We start from the raw sequence: 18,662 nt of genomic DNA, 5'->3' as shown, positions 1-18,662 counted from the left end.
ACAACATAGAGATTTGGTAAACTGCTGCCTCTGCCGTTTAAATCTCGTTATTCAGATACACTTGTGTTATCTTGTGTCATAGAAGAGCAGCTCGCGGTATTACATCAAAGCTTCTTGATTGGTCAAGCATTGGAGATTTGGGTCACGAATAAGATTGATCCTGGTGAGGTTTCGTGGAGCAAGTTCTTGAGATTCACCTCTAGTTGTACGGGTGATATTCTTGCTGGGAGTTTCTTTGTTGACGAAGAGAAGAGAGTTGTTGTGGTTGTCGATCAAGAGGATTATAAAGAACCTATTGTGAACCGTCGCAACCAAACAGCCTACATAATTGGACAAGATGGATACTTCAAATCTGTGGATATAGGAGAAGCTCGGTATCTTGGAAAACGTGACAGGTTTGGAAAACGTGACAGGTTTCCTGATTATCAGAGTAACTTCCAGGAGGCGTGACAACTGGGGGCAACGAAGGTTGGGAATTTTTAGTTCCTAGTTGAGAAGCAGAAACTTGTGTAATTTTCAATGGGATCGGAGGGAGTCCAAGACATCTATTTAATAATGTGACTGGTTTACTTGTAAATCAATCAGTTTGGTTTTTACAAAACATTATGCTTTTAATTAATTATTTAATAAAAATAATAAACAATAAATAAAATAGAAAATAAATAAAATTAGTAAAAACAAAATTCAAATTCATTTAAAAAAATGTTACGTGTCAGTGTTTTTCTTTATTTGTTTTATTATTTAATAAAAGAAATTAAAAATAAATAAAAATAGAAAAAATAATAATTAGAAAACTAAATAAATTCCAAAAATATTTTAGAAAAATGAAAAGGGTTTTAAACTTTAAGAATTCAATATTTTAAACAAAAAATAAAAATTAAAAAAATCAAATAAAAAAAAAGTTCTAAATTTTTTTGGAATTTTCTTTTTCAAAAATATCGTCATTAGCAATAACTTTCTTTTTGTAATATCACCATTAAAAATAACATTTTCTTATTATTTTCAGTGAAGGTGCAGTTTTGACATATTGACAATAATAATTTTTGATGCCACTATCACCGGCTATATGATGAAAAATGTTAATGTTAATTGTAATATGTACAAAATTATATTGTTACTGATATACCTAAAATTGTCACTGTTATCATCAGTATCTCAAAAACCGTTATCGTGAACATTGATAGCGATTTTTAAATAAATATATTTTTAGAATTTTTAAAGTTTTTATTTGATTTTCAAAGGAAATGAAAATTTTTCTTATTAATTTTTTTTTTTGATTTTCTTTTAAGATTGAATTTTGATTTATTATTCTCTATTTTTTATTTATTTCTATTTATATTTATTGTTAAATTTTTATTAATTCAATTATTTTAAAAAATAGTTTTCAAAAAAGTAGACACTTCACCTTATTTATAAGTAAACCAGTCATATCTTTTATGAGAAATTTTAAAGTTTTACGTATAAGAAATCTAGACACAATTCAAAAGTATACATATGGTAGAATCTGTTTACAAATTAGTTATATGTTCTTTACACAGTGTAGAGGTTGCATTCTACGGGAAAAAATAATCATATTTCTGAAAACCAAGTTACAAAATATTCTATTTTTTTTGAATTTTTTTTGAATTTTCCTAAAACGTGTTCCTACTATTTTCTTGTAAAAAAATCATAATTAAGCATTTCTTTTTCATCGAACCATGATTTCTCCATAGTTTTCTTATGATTTTCACAAACCCTTCTTCTATGATGAATATCTTGGGGCTTTTGTTGTTTTAATTCTGTTTTTATATCAAAAATTATTTTAATTTTTATTTATTTTTATTCGTAATACATATTTAAACATATTTAAACAACTTTTAAATTGCATTTTATTTGAATAATTAATGATTAATTTTGGGATTATGAGAAAATATTATGGAAAATTGCCAAAAATATCATATTTATAATACCACTTTTCATGTTTAATTTAACCACTTTTACCATCACTTTTAAATAGATGTTTATAACTCTAGGATTAACTAATATATACTTGTTGATCTATACTTAGGGTTTAGAGTTGAGGGGTGGGTTAGGTTTTTGGAATGTGGAGTTTATGGTTATAATGGAACCAAAAAAGTGGTAAACATGAAAATTTCCCAAATAAAAATGAATTTAAATTTTTCTGATTAGATAAGTGATTAAAATTAATAATAACTATTATTAGTATCTATAATCTAAAAACATATTTTAAAATAAAAAAATAATTCCTATATTTATTGTGTTGTTATCTCAAAATATAGTTTAATTAAAAATTTAAAAGTTAAATAGAAAACAAAAACTAAACATTAATCAAGTAAAATTCTTAATTTAATATAATTGAAAAGAGAGAATATTGAGTGATTTCTATGATTTATTTATAAATAATGAAATATAGTGTACAAATAAATTTTCACCAAATAATGTATACGTAATAATTTTCAAATAAAAACATCAATAATAATTTATCATTATAGGTTTTTAATTAGTAATGGATATATTAATAAACAATTAAAAAATATTTATGTATGCACGCGCGGATTAAACACTTAGTTTCGAAATAAAACTAAAGCATTTAAATTTTAACATGTGTCATTAAAATATCTAATGCATATCTAAGAATTTTAATACCATTCTCTTTTTGTTTTATTTCTTTTTTCTATTTTTATTGATGAGATATCTCTTCTATATTTGGCAATGATGATTTTCTTAGAGCAAACTTAACGGAATAATATCTCACATAAGGATTCTGAACAAATGATATTTATATTTAAATGCAACTAAATTATTGAATTACTAGGTGTTTGCCCGCAATTTTGCGGGTAGTTATATTATATAAAGAAATATATATTATGTTTACACTGTTATAATTTTTGAATAATAATTAAAAATATAAAATTTTTATTTTTAATTTCAAATATTTGGATAATCAAAAATTTTAGTATATACTTTTAGAAGATATGTGAGATTTCAAATAGTTCAGAAACATAAACCTTAGTCATTAAAAATCTTTCTCTTACAGAAAAGAATATTATAATTAATTCAGATAATTGGTTGTACAATTACTTTATATTTTAGTTTAACACATGAAAAACCGAAAATACTCTAGTTCTCAAGAGAAATAAAAAAAGAGAGTGTGTTTTTTTTGTAACTCCAATATGACCAATACAATGATCGTAGGCTTTTATCATGAAAGATCTTTTGTAAACGGTTTTGTGTGGTCTTTAAAAACATAAAAGTTATAATAATTTCTTACCTACAAATATAATTCTATTATAATAATATATAACCATTAAATTTATTTCTATAAAAATGCTAAAGTATTTTTTTTTAATTATATATAACCAATTGATAAAAAATAAAGAAATTGATAAAACATATATATTCTTTCTCTAATTCTACAATTAGTTACCGTAAATCATTATTTGTAATATCATTTTTGTTATTTGGTAATTTGTATTAATTAGTTCTAGAGTTACCTTTTATTTTTAGATATGATTAAAATAATAACTAATAAATGTTAACAACCAATCAAATTATAACTATTTTGTAAAACTTAATCTATTAAAGACACATAATCAAAAGTCAATTAAGTGGTTTCTCAATTAATATATAGTAGGATTTATCTTTTTAAAACTAATGATAATTTTGGTTAAGGTAAACATAAAAACATGTATTAGAAAAATGGTAGTTTAAGCAATTTTTCTCATAATTTGTTCCAAATCACACTTTCTCACTCATTTTATTTAATTTAGTTTGGGTTAAGCAAACAAATTCTTCCTTAAATTATCTCTGATCTTTACACTATTTTATCAAACACTAACTCATTCAACCAAATGTTTTTAATTAAAACTAATCAAGTTTACATATCATTTAAAATTATTGTGTTAATTTATTTTAAATTAAATTAAAACATACCTATATTAATTAAATCTGATTAACTAAATAATTTTCAACTTTAAATAACCAAATGTCGTTATTTTAGGCACATATACTTATTATTAATGTGAGATCCAATATTATATGAAATAAAATGTTTTTATTTGGCATTGAGCCATTTACAAACATCTATGTGGCATGTGGCATGTGGCATGAAAAGTTCTGATGGGTTTCTAAAAGCATTTGATTTTAGATACTTTTGTTTTTCTCTCCTATTTTCTTTTAATTTTTTTTTTCTTTTATTTCTCAGATACTACGTAAAGTTTTGCTATTTGAGGTGCTCTTAGATTGTACTCTGATGCCGGTAGAAAAGTTTAGCCGGTTTCCACCAAGTTTGGTCCGCAAACAACAATGGATGTTTTTTTTGTTGATTGTATGAAATTAAAAAAGGTTCTACTTTTTGATGCGGCTTAGTTAGAGAAACCTGGTCGAGTATCGACTAATATGTTTGAAATTTGTAAGACGGTGAATCCCTTGTTATTTAGCAAAAAAAAAAAAAAAGATGGTGAATCCCTTGTTGCTACTACAATTAGAGAATAAAGAAAATGACCAAATTTACAGAACTTACGTATTATAATGAAACAGAACAAGCACCAATACTTTGTTTATGCAAGAGTGGAGGTGACTCTATATCCCACTCAAACTGATATATGAGGAAACAAAGTAGGTCTAGATAAGAAAAAAAAAAAATTATATGCTTCAAATCGTACTACTGCTCTAACATGATCGTTATATTCATCAATACTAGGATGATGGAAAGTATAGAGGCTAGAGCTTATAGCTGTACATCCAATAGGAAATACTAACGAAATTTAAGATAGTGAGGTCGAATGAGAAAGTGTAACCCGATCTGCATTGGTACTCCCAATCAAGAGAACTCTATCGCACAAAGATTAAGGGCAACAAAATCTTGCTTAAAGGAATAGTTCCGCAATCTATAATCTTTTGTTTCAAATTCAAAATAGTACATTGATAATAGTATCAATGAAACTACTAATCTTCCTTTACCACATCAATAAAAAGAGAAAAACATCATGAATGACTAAATTTTGAAGGGTTCTGTGGAAAGAGGAAGTCTATAAACTATCTAAGTGAAGAAAACCATTCAAACTGATATATGAGGAAACAAAGTAGGTCTAGATAAGAAAAAAAATCCTATGCTTCAAATCGTACTACTGCTCTTAGCATGATCGTTATATTCTTCGATACTAGGCGGAGGGAAAAGATAGTGCCTACGAGCTTATAGTTTATAATACAATCTGCATTTCACATATGAAAAGCTACTCCCAATCAAGAGAACTCTATCCAACAAAGATTAAGGGCAACAAAATTTTGCTTAAAGAGATATAGTTACGCAATCTTTAAATCTTTCGTTGCTAAATAAAAAGTTGATAACTGATGTAACTAATTCTTCATTTACCACACCAATAAAAAGAAAAAAAACATCATGAATGACTAATTGAAAGACAAGAGAAACTATGAGAAGATAACTTGTCATTCATATAATGTTACGTACAAGGTTATATACACAAGTCATAGACACAAGATAGCTGTAAATCTCCTCGTCCTTATCTCTAACTATAACAACGATATTCTCTCCAATATACTCTCCTTCGGATATATCGGTTCTAGACCTCTAGAACCTTAACACTCCCCCTCAAGTTGGAGCGTGTGGTTTGCACACTCCTAACTTGGATAACAAGTAATGAAATGCAGAGCTCCCCAATGCCTTTGTTAGAATATCCGCTATCAGCTTAGCTTTTACTGCATCTCTCACACTATGACAATCTTTCTCTACATACTTTGTACACTCGTGGAACACCGGGTTCGCAGCAATGTAGATAGCTGACTTGCTATCGCAGTACAAGTCCATTGGACTATCATGTTTTACTCCAAGATCAGCAAGCAACCTCTTCAACCACTTCAGCTCCTTCAACGCATCCGACATTGCTCTATACTCGGACTCAGCTGAAGAGTAAGAAACCGTATCCTGTTTCTTGGTTCTCCACGCCACCGGCGAGTTTCCCAACAACACTACATAAGCTGAGAGTGATCTCCTCGTCAACGGACATCCACACCAATCAGAATCACAAAACGCTCGTATCTGTAGGTCACTATCAGCTCTAAGCATAATACCCTGACCTGGACTTCCCTTTAGGTAGCGTATGACTCTCATCGCAGCATTCCAATGCTCCTCCCGGGGCTGATGCATCACGTGCGACAGTATGTGCACACAGTAACTCAAGTCCGGTCGAGTAATAGTTAAATACACCAGTCTACCTACTATTCGACGGAACCGCACAGGATCTTTACAGAGTGGACTTCTTTGCTCTCCTCTTTCTTCTCGCAGAAGCTTGTGGTTCACTTCCATCGGAGTAGACACAGGTTTACTCCCAAGCAAACCAACCTCATTTATAATATCCAGTGCATACTTCCTCTAAGACAAAAACATCCCCTCGGGTCCTCTCGCAATTTCTATACCCAGAAAATACTTTGCTCTTCCAAGGTCTTTCATGAGAAAACACTTACTCATATACTTCTTGAATCTCTCCAACATTTCAAGATCATTCCCTGCTACAATCAGATCGTCCACATAAATAAGAACACGCACACAGCTTCCATCTTTCTCATAACAAAACAGAGAGTAATCTTCATAAGATTGTACGAAACCAAAGCTCTTTAAAGCCTCCGTCAACTTCTCAAACCAGCATCTTGGAGCCTGTTTTAGTCCATACAAAGATTTTCTCAATCTACATACCTTTCCGGGTTCATCAGAATGAAACCCTGGCGGCAATCTCATGTACACTTCTTCCTCCAAATCTCCATGAAGAAATGCATTACTCACATCCATCTGGTGCACCTCCCAGTTCTTTGCCAGTGCAACCTCCAGTAGTGTGCGTACTGTATCCATCTTCGCAACAGGCGCAAAAGTTTCCTCATAGTCCACCCCTTCCACCTGATGATTACCACAACACACCAGCCTCGCTTTGTTTCTCTCTACTGTTCCATCTGCGTTGTACTTGATTGTAAACACCCATTTACTTCCAACTGTTTTTTTTCCTGCAGGAAGATCCACAACGTCCCATGTACGATTCAACTCAAGAGCATGAACTTCGCCTTTCACTGCCTTGTTCCATCTCTTATCTGCAAAAGCCTCTTTGTAATTTTTAGGTATCACTCCAGCGCTAACTGCTGCGAGAAAGGCCTTGTGGTGTTCTGAGAATTGATCATCAGATACATAATCAGTAATGGGATAAAGTACTTGTGTCTTACCTGGCACCGCCGAGAAGACATCTGATCTCAGACCGGTGATGGTGTCATGTTTATCAGAACCAACTCGTGCATTGTAGACTACGTAATCTTGTAGTTTGACTGATGGAACTGTCTTTCTATGTCCACGTCCAAGAGCCTCTTCCGGTGCATTCTGATCACTAACTTGCGGTGTCTCCTCCTGCACTTGCATGTGCGTCTCAGCTTCTGTTCTCTGAGCCACCTCCGTATCCGCAGTAGCTACTTCACCAACGGCATCAGCAGTGGTTATTTCACCACTCCTCCTTTCGGAATAAATTTCATCATCACACACAGACATCATCTGCGGCACCATATCAGTCTCAGCCACTTCTTTTTCTGCATAAGGATAACACTTCTTTTTCTGCACAAGGTTATATACACAAGTCATAGACACAAGATAGCTGTAAATCTCCTCGTCCTTATCTCTAACTATAATAACAATATTCTCTCCAATATACTCTCCTTCGGATGTATCGGTTCTAGACCTCTAGAACCTTAACACTAATTTTTGAAGAGTTATGTTCCCGGAAAAAGGAAGACTATAATTTCTATCCAAGTGAAGAAAACCAGTTTGACCAAATCAGATCATGAATATTCTCCTACTTCCACATGAACTCTTGAATTCATCACATCTAACAACTAGTATAATTTAAGTTAATGGCCAAGTTTGATTACATATCCAAGTGACATGAACAAAGAGGCTAAAACATTCAAAAACCGAATTGTTTATTAGATGATATATAGCAAACACACAAATTAATAGTTTTCCGAAGATGTTTGATGCAAATTAAGCATTGTACATAGAACTAATTAATTTTCACTTTCTTCTGATTTTACCGGTTGATTGGTTTGTAGTTGCACTGAGCTTGGAACATAAGAAGAGCATACACGTGGGCGACATAATTCAGAGATCATATATCCATGCTTGCTACGTTTTCCAATATACCGAGTCTCTCCGATATTCACAGATTTGAAGTATCTATCTGGTCCAAGTATGTGGGCACTTTGGTTGCGACCAGTCACGATCCGTCTGTTGTAATCTTGATCGACAACCACAACAACTTTCTTTTCTTCATCAACGAAGAAACTCCCAGGTATAATATGACCAATACAGCTAGAGGTGAATCTCAAGAACTTGCTCCATGAAACCTCACCAGGATCAATTTTTTTCGTGACCCAAATCTCCAACGCTTGACCCATCACCCAGTTGTAATGTAATACAGCGAGCTGCTCTTCTCTGACACAAGATAAGAGCAATTTATTTGAATAATGAGATTTAAACGGCAGAGGCAGCAGTTTACGAAATCTCTCTGTTGTAAAATCAAAAGAGAGTATACAATCTATATTATTGTTTGTTCCACCTATTCTTATTTTCTCTTTAGCCAAAAAATAAGTATGTCCCTTCAAAGACACACCACGTTGATAATGATCTATTTGCCAGTCTCGATTGTCATTAGAAACCTTCCATGTATTAGCGCTCAAATCGAAGATTTCATACCCAAGAACCATGTAACCGCTTTTACAGTCACCTAAAATCCTCAAGATTTTGTGTTTACGGTTCTTGTCATATCCAAGAGCATATTGGTCTCCACTTAGGAAAGTGTTTCTTGGTTGAATACACCTTGTTTGCCCCAAATAAGGATTCCACATCAAGAGCCTTGACTTGTCTCTGGTGACGCATAGAAGTAAGCCTTCACACTGAAAGATTTGAGATATCTCTACTTGGTCAAGTACACTTACTTGCTTTATAGATGGGTCAACAAAGTCTGCTTCGTTTTGGATTCCTTGGAGATCAAACTTCATCGAGCAAACACTAAAATCCTTCATCATGAACCCTAGAAACTGCTTCCTTCTTGCGGCTGATTCGCACAAAACCTGAGACTTAGAGATAGAGTTCCAACTTTTGCAAGTGGATCGCACAGCGCTTAGGGATGTCAATGGAACCCTAGAGAATATCTCTTTTGTCAAATCTTGTGGAAGATCGGACATCGTTGTCATTTTTTTTCTGAAGTTGCAAACTAGGGTACGATATTTTTATGTGTCGCCGATTTATATAACGGCGGCTTTGCTATCTCTATTGCTTGTTGTTTCGTAAATCTTGATGGAATTTTTCCAATAGTGGATTCTAAACAAATTAATATTAATATTTAGTACTTTAGTTTTAAATATTTTAAATATAAAACGGTTTGATGAAAAAAAAAATTATTAAATAACATGTGTTATTAAAATATCTAATGCATATCCAGAATTTTAAATTAGGAAATTTGCCAGAATAGAAAAGAAAACACGCACACTTTTTATTCATCTTATTATATAAAATTTGGTTTTTTAAAGCTGCAAATTAACATGATTGCGACATGTGTCGATAAATTTTTAAGATGGTGACAAATATCAAAAATATGATATAATTTCTTTTGTTTAGGATTTAAAAGAAATTTTAAAAAAGAAAATTTTCATTACAAAATAGTCTTTTAAGGTTCTTTTCAGGATTTTAGAAAAGGAAAATTAATCAAAGTTGCTAATTAACATGACTGCGACATGTGTCGATAAATTTTTAAGATGGTGACATGTGTCAAAAATATGATACAATTCTCTTTTGTTTAGGATTTAAAAAACATTTAAAAAAGGAAAACTTTCATTACAAAAATAGTCTTTTAAGGTTCTTTTTAGGATTTTAGAAAATGAAAATTACTATTACAAAGTCTTTTACATTATATATTGTTAAAAAAAAATATTTGATAGTAATTTTCATTTTTTAAAAAAGCTAAACAAAAAAATAATTGTAAAAATGAAGTAATTTTTTATTTCTGATTTAAAAAAATAAATTGTGACATGTGTAAAAAATATGATACAATTCTCTTTCGTCTATTTAAAAGAGATTTAGAAAAGGAAAAAAATTCATTACAAAATAGTCTTTTACAGTTCTTTTTAAAATTTTAGAAAATGAAAATTACTATTACATATTATTTTACAATTCTATACTGTTAGAATATTTGATAGTAATTTTTTAAGTCTAAACAAAAAGTAATTGTAATAATCTGTTAGAAAGTAATTAATTTTTTTTTTAAATTATAATGTTTGTTTTAAAAGATACTAGAGATATAGAATTATAAAAGATAAATATTAAATTTTAAGAAAAAAATATTAAACAAAAATGAATTGTAAAATCCTACAAGTACAATAAATGATTTAACAAAAACATAAAGAAAAACTAACTTTAAAATAAATAATATTACTTTTTTAAAAGAGTAGTTAAACAAAATTTTAAAAGTACGGTTATTATTTTCTTATAAGTAACTAACTTTCCTTTTTTAATAGATAATTGTATGTAAAAAATTATGACCAAAAATAGGTACAAATATTTCACATCAATATTTAGGGGGGGTTATTGGTGCAAGGATTCTAGGAGAATTATGAAATTTTAAGATTCCTTTGTTATTGGTTTATGGATTTTTAAAGTTTTAATAAAATCCTTTGTTATTGGTTTAGGAATTTCTAAAATCCATTTACAATCTTTGATTATTCAAAAAGTTTGGTTTTCATTGGTTTAATAATTTTATCAAACTCTATTGTTATTGGGATATAAATTCTTTATATTTTTACTCATTAGACTCAACTCTGAAAATATCATGTTTACTCATAAGATTTATAAAATCTGTATGATAAAAACACACACTTCGATTATTTACGAATGTTACTCAAAAAGGTGATAATTTCAACATTTGTCCATTTCAATTTTGTATAAAGAAGAACGTGATACCATATGAGATCAATCTTCAAGAGTATGAACCAAATCTACGAAAAGACAAGTGGAGAAGAAGACGATGATTGACCCAAGAATCAAGCCATGGAGAAATGTAATATCTTTGTCTTACTTCGTCATTCACGAATAACTACGGAAGTAGGTCATTCTTATCTTTGCATCTGGGAAGCAAGACTTTATATAATAATAGTGAAAAGGAAGAGATTACCTCTATGTAGCTCATGAACGAATATATATATATATATATATATATATATATTTGACGTAAAAAAGATTGGTATTTTTCAAAAAGACTTGTATATATTATCTTAAGAGGAGATTTCTTATGAAAAAAATATGTATGCAAATCTATAAAATTCTATAACAATCAACAGAAATTCATACAAAATAGTTGATAAAATATTTGTTAAATCTACTCAACTTTTAAAATCTCTGAACTTTAAAAATTCTCAAATTCCACACAATTTTTTGTCCAAATAACCCCCCCTTAGTTCAAACTTCTACATATTATTTTTACAAAACACAATATTATTTACATGATAAGTATTACCTGAGTATTTTCTTTTAACTTCTTCACACAATTATCAATTTTTTATTATCCTTATTACATCTTATGATGCTAACATAATTTTTAATTTGATGTTATTGTCGTACATGAGTATGTGTGAATATGATGAATATGTGTTTAAATACATAAATAAATAAACAGATTTTTTCTATTTAAAATAAAATAGTTGTATAAAAATCTAAAAGAAAAACTAATTATAAAATAATTAGTTTCCTGTTTAAAAGTCTAAATAAAATAAAAATGTAAAAGTAATCTTATTTTTCTTATAATTAACTAACTTTACTTTTTAATAATTTTGTGTTAAAAAAATAAGATAAAGTAATTTCAAATATTTCACCTGATATGATTGTCAAATATGTCAATTAAAAAAAAAAGATTATGAATGTGTCAATAAAAACTGCCATTATAAGAAAATAACATTATTCTTTCATAAAATCCTAAATAAAAGAGATTTATATAAAAAATATTTTATAATCTTAACCCATTAACCAATTAAAAAAATCATGACAAGAAAGAATTGTAAAATTTTATTTTATAATAATTTTTACTTAACAATTAATGATAAACATGATATTAATAATTATTTAATTAACAAGAAAAATTGTAAAAATACTAGTGATATTGAAAAAATGAATTTTGAAAATGGTAACTTTTAAAAATAGTTAATATTAACTGGAAATAATTATCTGATAGAAATTCTATTTTTCTAAATCCTAGACAAAATATAATTATAAAAGATATGTAATATTAATTTTCTTTTCTAAAATCCTAAGAAACTGTAAAAATATATTTGATAGTTGTTTTCCTTTTTATTAAAAAAATCCTAAACAAAAAAAATTGTATCATAATTTAAGTACTAACCAAAAGAGAATTGTAAAAATTTATCTGATAATATTTTTAAGAGAGTATTTGATGATGAACATGATACTAAAAATTATTTAATTAACAAAAGAAGTATACAATTAGTATTGATACAAAGTGTAAGAATATTAATTTTAAAATTGTTTATTAATAACTACAAATTGTAAAATATTATTTTTTTTCTGAAATTCTAAAGAGAAGATAATTGTATTAGGTTATTTGACAGTAATTTTCATTTTCTAAAATCTTAAACAAAACTGTAAAAGAGTATTTAATATTATTTTTTATTTTTAATTGTAAATAGAAAGAAAATTTATAAAATAGAATGTTTTCTTTTTTTTTAAATCCTAGCAAAATAAAATTTTTAAGACTTATTTAATAAAACATTAAATTAGTACATAAGAACATATATAATGTTGTCGTTGACTCAATTGATGTATTTAAATTTCATTTTTTTTACTTTTCATTCAATTTTTTATTTCGGATTGTGTTCAGTTTAAACGTTTAGGTATAGTGTTTTCTCTAATCTTAAGTACAATTTTTTTTATTTTTTTTTGTCACAGAAGTACAAAATTTATAACAATTCATCTATGCACCATGATTATAAAATACAAATATTAACTTGAACTTATGTGTGAAAACGAATTTTAATTACAAAATAAATCTCAAACAACATATGCAAAAAACAATCAGAAAACTATAATAAAATAATATGGTTTTTTATTAAATTAAAACATCAAACAAAATATGTTGCAATGCAACGGGCTCATATCTTGTATAGTATAAATTAAAGCCAGCTTTAGTTTGTCCCTATAGTATAGATTTTGGGGAATTTTCATATTTATCATTTTGTTGGTACCATTACTCATGTTTACCATCACTAGAGAAACATTTTCAAAAATATATTCTTCATTAAAAAGCAAAAGATTCTTTTTGATACTATTTTTTTTTAAATTAAACTTATTTATTTATATATTTATAAGAACTCTAAACTGCACATTCTAAAAACCCTAACCACCCCGCAACTTTAAATCGTAAGTATATATTAATTAACCCTAGAATTATAAATGTTTTCTTCTTCTTTAAAAGTGAAGGTAAAAGTGGTTAAGTTAAACATGAAAAGTAGTATTATGTGGTATTTTTGACGTTTTCCCTTTATTTTGTTACTAATTTATATATTTTATTCATTAAGTGTATAAAAGATAAGAACCACTCTAACTTTTGTAACGTGAGAGCACGTTGAGAAAAATTATTTTGCAAATAATTATATATATATATATATATATATATATATATATATATATATATTTAAAATTAAATTAAATTATAATAATATTAATATTAATTTGTTTAGAATCCTATTTGAAGTTGACAAAAAAAATCCTATTTGAAAATTTCCATCAAGATTCACAAATCAGAATACAAGCCTAGTTCATCTACAAAACAACAAGCAATATATAGAGATAGCAACGCCGCGTTATATAAATCGGTGACACATAAAAAAAATCGTACCTTAGTTTGCAACTTCTGAAAAAATGACGGCAATGTCCGATCTTACTGAAGATATGACAAAGGAGATATTCTTTAGGGTTCCATTGACATCCCTAAGTGCAGTGCGATCCACTTGCAAAAATTGGAACTCTATCTCTAAATCTCAGGTTTTATGTGGATAACAGCATGAAGGAAGCAGTTTCTACGGTTCATGGTGAAGGATTTTAGGGTTTGCTCGCTGAAGTTTGATCTCCAAGGAATCCGAAGCAAAGAAAACTTCGTTCATCCATCTATAAAGCAAGTAAGTGTATTTGACCCAGTAGCGATCTCTCAAATCTTTCAGTGTGAAGGCTTATTGCTATGCGTCACCAAAGACAAGTCAAGGCTCTTGGTGTGGAATCCTTATTTGGGGAAAATGAGGTGGATCCAACCAAGAAACAGTTTCCACATGTTATACAAATATGCTATTGGATATGACAAGAACCGTAACTACAAAATCTTGAGGATTTTCTGAGTATGGAGGCATCAACTACTACATTGTTTCTGGGTATGAAATCTTCGATTTAAGCTCTAATACAGGGAAGGTTTCTAATATCAATCCAAACTGGTCTACATATTATTCTCAACGTGGTGTGTCTTTGAAGGGATATATTTATTTTTTGGCTGGAGAGAAAATACGGATAGGAGGAAACAATATTGAGGATATACTCTCTTTTGATTTGACAACAGAAAGATTTGGAAAGCGGTTGCCTCTGCCGTTTAAATCTCATGGTAGAGATAATTAAATTTTTGTCTCTATCTTGTATTAGAGAGGAACAGCTTGCGGTATTGCATGAAAGCTGGCTGATTTTGTGATAACGCATTAGAGATTTGGGTCACGAAGAATAAGATTGATCCATGTGAGGTTTCATGGAGCAAGTTCTTAAGGACCACCTTTCGTTGTATGGATGGTAATCAAGCTGGGAGTTTCTTCATTGACGAAGAGAAGAAAATTGTTGTGGTTGTCGATCTAGAGAGTTATAAAGGAGGGATAGTGCGCAACCAAAAAACCAACGTAATTGGACAAGATGGATACTTCAAATCTGTGAATATGGGAAAAGCTAATTAATGAGTTTCTTGAAAATTATGGATTTATGGCCGACCAGTTCTGCCGCCCACATGTGTGCTCTTCTTATGTTCCAAGCTCAGTGCAACTGCAAACCATGCAAACAAACCAACCGGGAAAATTGGTTGCATTTGTTACTGTTTTGACCAACTTGTATCGTTCTTTGCTTTTCTGGTTTCAGACTCTTCTACTGTTCTACATCATGGAAGCTTGTCTCACATCCTAAGTCAAAGAAGCCATAAGAAGACAATTGTATTTGCCTAGCACCATTTACAAACTCACATATTTCTTCCCCAACAGGCCAAAAATCCTAGGAAGGTTCGGTGTTCGACAAGGTTAGGTTTGTTTTCCATTATGCATGTTAGTTTGTTTTGGAATCTAGGCTGTAAATGAGAAAGTTTAACCCTAAAAATAAACCTTGTTAAGTTTATGGTTGTTGCTTTGAATCCAAGAGCTTGTTAATGATGTATATGAGCAAAAGAGAAACGGTGGCAGATGAAGGGAAACAAAAAAAAACAGATTTTAATAGCAAACTCATCTAACCATATGTACTTTTATCTTCTTATTATTACATCCATACACATAATATCATAACCTATGCATATCCAATTTTTAGTAAATTCCAGTCATATTTTCTATTTTTCACCATTAGAAGAACATGACCATGTTTCACTTTCCATCTCTTTCCTAAATATAGACACTAGCCCATGACTTTGAATAGGTCAAAATCTCTTTCTTTCTCTTTCTTTCTCTTTCTCTCTCTTCTCTCATTGTCTTTGTCTTATATCATCTTGTCTCTCCTCCCTCATTTTCTCTCCATTCTCCTGTATTTCCTTTCCACCAGGAGAAAACTAAGGAACCGATAACTCGCAAACCCATCAAAAAAAAAAAAAAAATGCCATCAGGCAAACCTTCTTCTTCTGTCTTCTCTTTACATCCCAAACCAACACCATTAAAACCTTCAAGCAGCACCACCAGCAACAACAACACCACAAACCAAGCATGCGCGGCTTGCAAATACCAACGTAGAAAATGTGCTCCTGATTGTCTTCTCGCTCCCTACTTCCCTCACGACCGTCACCGCCAATTCCTCAATGCTCATAAGCTCTTCGGTGTAAGCAACATCACCAAGATCATCAAAGACCTTAGCCCTCCTGATAAAGACGCGGCTATGTACACAATCATGTTTCAGTCCGATGCTCGTGCGAATGATCCCATCGAAGGATGTTATAGCATCATTAGAAAGCTTCAGTACCAGATCGAGTACTCAAAAAACGAGTTGGACATGGTTATTCAGCAATTGGCTGTGTTCCGTAATCATCATCAAGAACCGCATATTCAGATTCAAGAACCTGAGGATCTCTCGAGTTTTTCGAGTTCTTGTGATCTAAACAACAACAACTCGATTACTTACAACTACCCTCTTCATCATGTCCAAGAACCAGTTCAACAGCAACAAGAACAACAACAATATTGTGCTTCTGGAAACTTTAATGGGTTACAAGAAGACATGTGGTGCCTTCAACTTCAAGATTCATCAACGACGGTGAATATGAAGGGTGGCTTCATTGATGAATGTGAGGACGTTAAGCCTGTGGAAGAGGTTTCTAGTGAAACACACGAGTTCGAGCAGCATCATGATGGTTTCGTTGAAGAACCATACATCATTTCTTCTTAGCTTTTCCTTTTTCTTTTGTTCTATTGGATTCTTATTATTTTCTTGATTTTAGAATCATTTTTCTAGGGCTAACAAAATCTCCTTTCGCTGATCGATCTCAATAGTTATTTCTAAATTTGTTGTCTTTTGGATTATTTTTGTATCTCATTTTGGTAAAATTTGTTAATAGGAATATTAAATGTTAAAGAAGCATGGAATCTTCAAGATAAATGTTACACAAGAATTTGATGGAATAAAACACATTTTAATAGCTTATGTATGAAATATGATTGTTCAATAATAAAAATAGGCCTATTGACACTGAAACAAATAGCATTACATCGCTTAGGTAAAGAGAAGAACCTGTGTTTTCACTTTACATCGTTTTCTTGGATTTTCTGTATCTCATTTGGTCAAATTTTATATAGGTAGATCTGAAAGAGACATAAAATCTTCAAGATAAATGTTACACAAGAATTTGATGAAGAATAAAAAGAAAAATATTTTCATTTTAATAGCTCACTAGATTTTGATCTGCGCTGTCAAGGCGCGGGATCGTTTCTTTTTAAAATTTCATTTAAATTAATAAATATTTTTCTAATCTATATTTTAATAGATTTTTTTATTTTTTTATAGTCAATTTTTATAATATTGTCTTCTTTATTTTTTTTATTATTAAAAATAAAAATGTTTGTTCGTGAACTAATTAATTAGTTAAAAGATTTTAAAATGGTAAACTTCTACTCAATAAATTTAATAATATTGTGATGATATATTTGGTAAGGTTATTTATTTATAATTTTAACTTATTAAATAAATATTATATGAAAAATGTAATAGACATTTCATTTTTCATTCTACATATTTTTAATTCATGCATAATTTTAAAATTATAATAACATAAATATTTAATAATAATTATGTATTTAAATTGGCTTTTAGTTGGTTTTAAAAGAAAACACTGTTGGGCTTTGGTTTGGTTAGGATTTGTTTTTTTGTCAGATAAAATGGGCGATAATTGCCCTAAGAGAGCAACAAATCTGTTATGTCAAAATCTATGTTTTTTGTGGCTGTTTGGTTTATAAAAAACAGAAAAGGGAAAGTAAAAAAAAAATTCTCGATCCAATTTTTCTTTGAGGAATTGACGACACGCTAGAACTGAAATAGAGAATCGATTAGAGAATCAGTGGGTAGATCTATCGATCTTGATGGATAGGGTGTTGGTGAAGATTGAAACTGTTGCTTGGTGAATGTTTCTTATGAATCGGATATTAATCATAAGCAAACCATAAATTTCGATTTGATTTCCTTTCCTCTTGGCATAATAATTGTTTTACTCTGCAGATCCACAGATGAAGAAGATGAATGGGTGATTTGCTTGGTCACATAAGATTTCCGAGCAAAAACAACTTCCAACTTTTTAGATGGATAATAAACAGAGGTAATCCTTTTAATTGATTATGCATCTTAACTTCTCTTCGTTACTTCCTTTCGCTGATGTCCCAGAAGAATTTCTTTGCTGTCGCTTATGCTAATGACTGAATGATATATGTTTATGCTTGTACAACCTATGTTCCTCAATTTGGAGTCTCTTATGATTTATTCTAATTTTTTATTTCAGGCACTAACAAATTAGTGTATGATTAATTTGATTAATCTGTTATAAAGCAGAAGCTGAATGATATATGTTTAGTTTGTTGTCTTATTAATGTTTACGACTCATGTGCAGGTCTTGTCACTACAAGAAAACAGGGGCATACCGAGGGAAAAAATCGTCGGTATGTCGTTGGAATAACGTTATTCCGACGACATACCGACGAAACAAGTCCTCGGAAATTAATTTTTCCTCGGAAATTAATTTTTCCTCAGAAATCTCTCGGAAATTTCCGACGGAATTCTGAGGAAATGAATTTCTGAGGAAACTCCGAGGACCACCAGTTCGTCGGAAAGGTCCTCGAAATATACCGAGCGA

At 30.0% G+C, this 18,662-nt stretch overlaps 2 protein-coding genes and 1 pseudogene across 2 annotated transcripts; 2 read left to right on the top strand and 1 right to left on the bottom strand.

Moving 5' to 3' along the window:
• Positions 1–7,950: 7,950 nt before the first annotated feature.
• On the bottom strand, positions 7,951–9,693 carry LOC106381221 (F-box/kelch-repeat protein At3g13680-like). The gene has a single exon (XM_022694334.2). It carries the CDS (start codon positions 9,241–9,243, stop codon positions 8,056–8,058), a length of 1,188 nt encoding a protein of 395 aa, XP_022550055.1. The 5' UTR covers positions 9,244–9,693; the 3' UTR covers positions 7,951–8,055.
• A 4,425-nt stretch (positions 9,694–14,118) lies between these two features.
• LOC125575321 lies at positions 14,119–15,317 on the top strand (annotated as a pseudogene).
• A 367-nt stretch (positions 15,318–15,684) lies between these two features.
• Positions 15,685–17,115, top strand: LOC106372947 (LOB domain-containing protein 22). Its single transcript, XM_013813201.3, has one exon. It carries the CDS (start codon positions 15,929–15,931, stop codon positions 16,709–16,711), a length of 783 nt encoding a protein of 260 aa, XP_013668655.2. The 5' UTR covers positions 15,685–15,928; the 3' UTR covers positions 16,712–17,115.
• The last annotated feature ends 1,547 nt before the right edge of the window (positions 17,116–18,662 follow it).

This window comes from Brassica napus, chromosome C1 (assembly GCF_020379485.1).
Source record: "Brassica napus cultivar Da-Ae chromosome C1, Da-Ae, whole genome shotgun sequence".
Taxonomy (NCBI): domain Eukaryota; kingdom Viridiplantae; phylum Streptophyta; class Magnoliopsida; order Brassicales; family Brassicaceae; genus Brassica; species Brassica napus.
The sequence above is the reverse complement of the archived record's forward strand: the minus strand, read 5'-3'. Positions and strand labels throughout refer to the sequence as shown.

Bases quoted from the DNA above. Each gene is read 5' to 3' on its own strand.
- LOC106381221 (XM_022694334.2), bottom strand. From the start codon at position 9,243: ATGACAACGATGTCCGATCTTCCACAAGATTTGACAAAAGAGATATTC.
- LOC106372947 (XM_013813201.3), top strand. From the start codon at position 15,929: ATGCCATCAGGCAAACCTTCTTCTTCTGTCTTCTCTTTACATCCCAAA.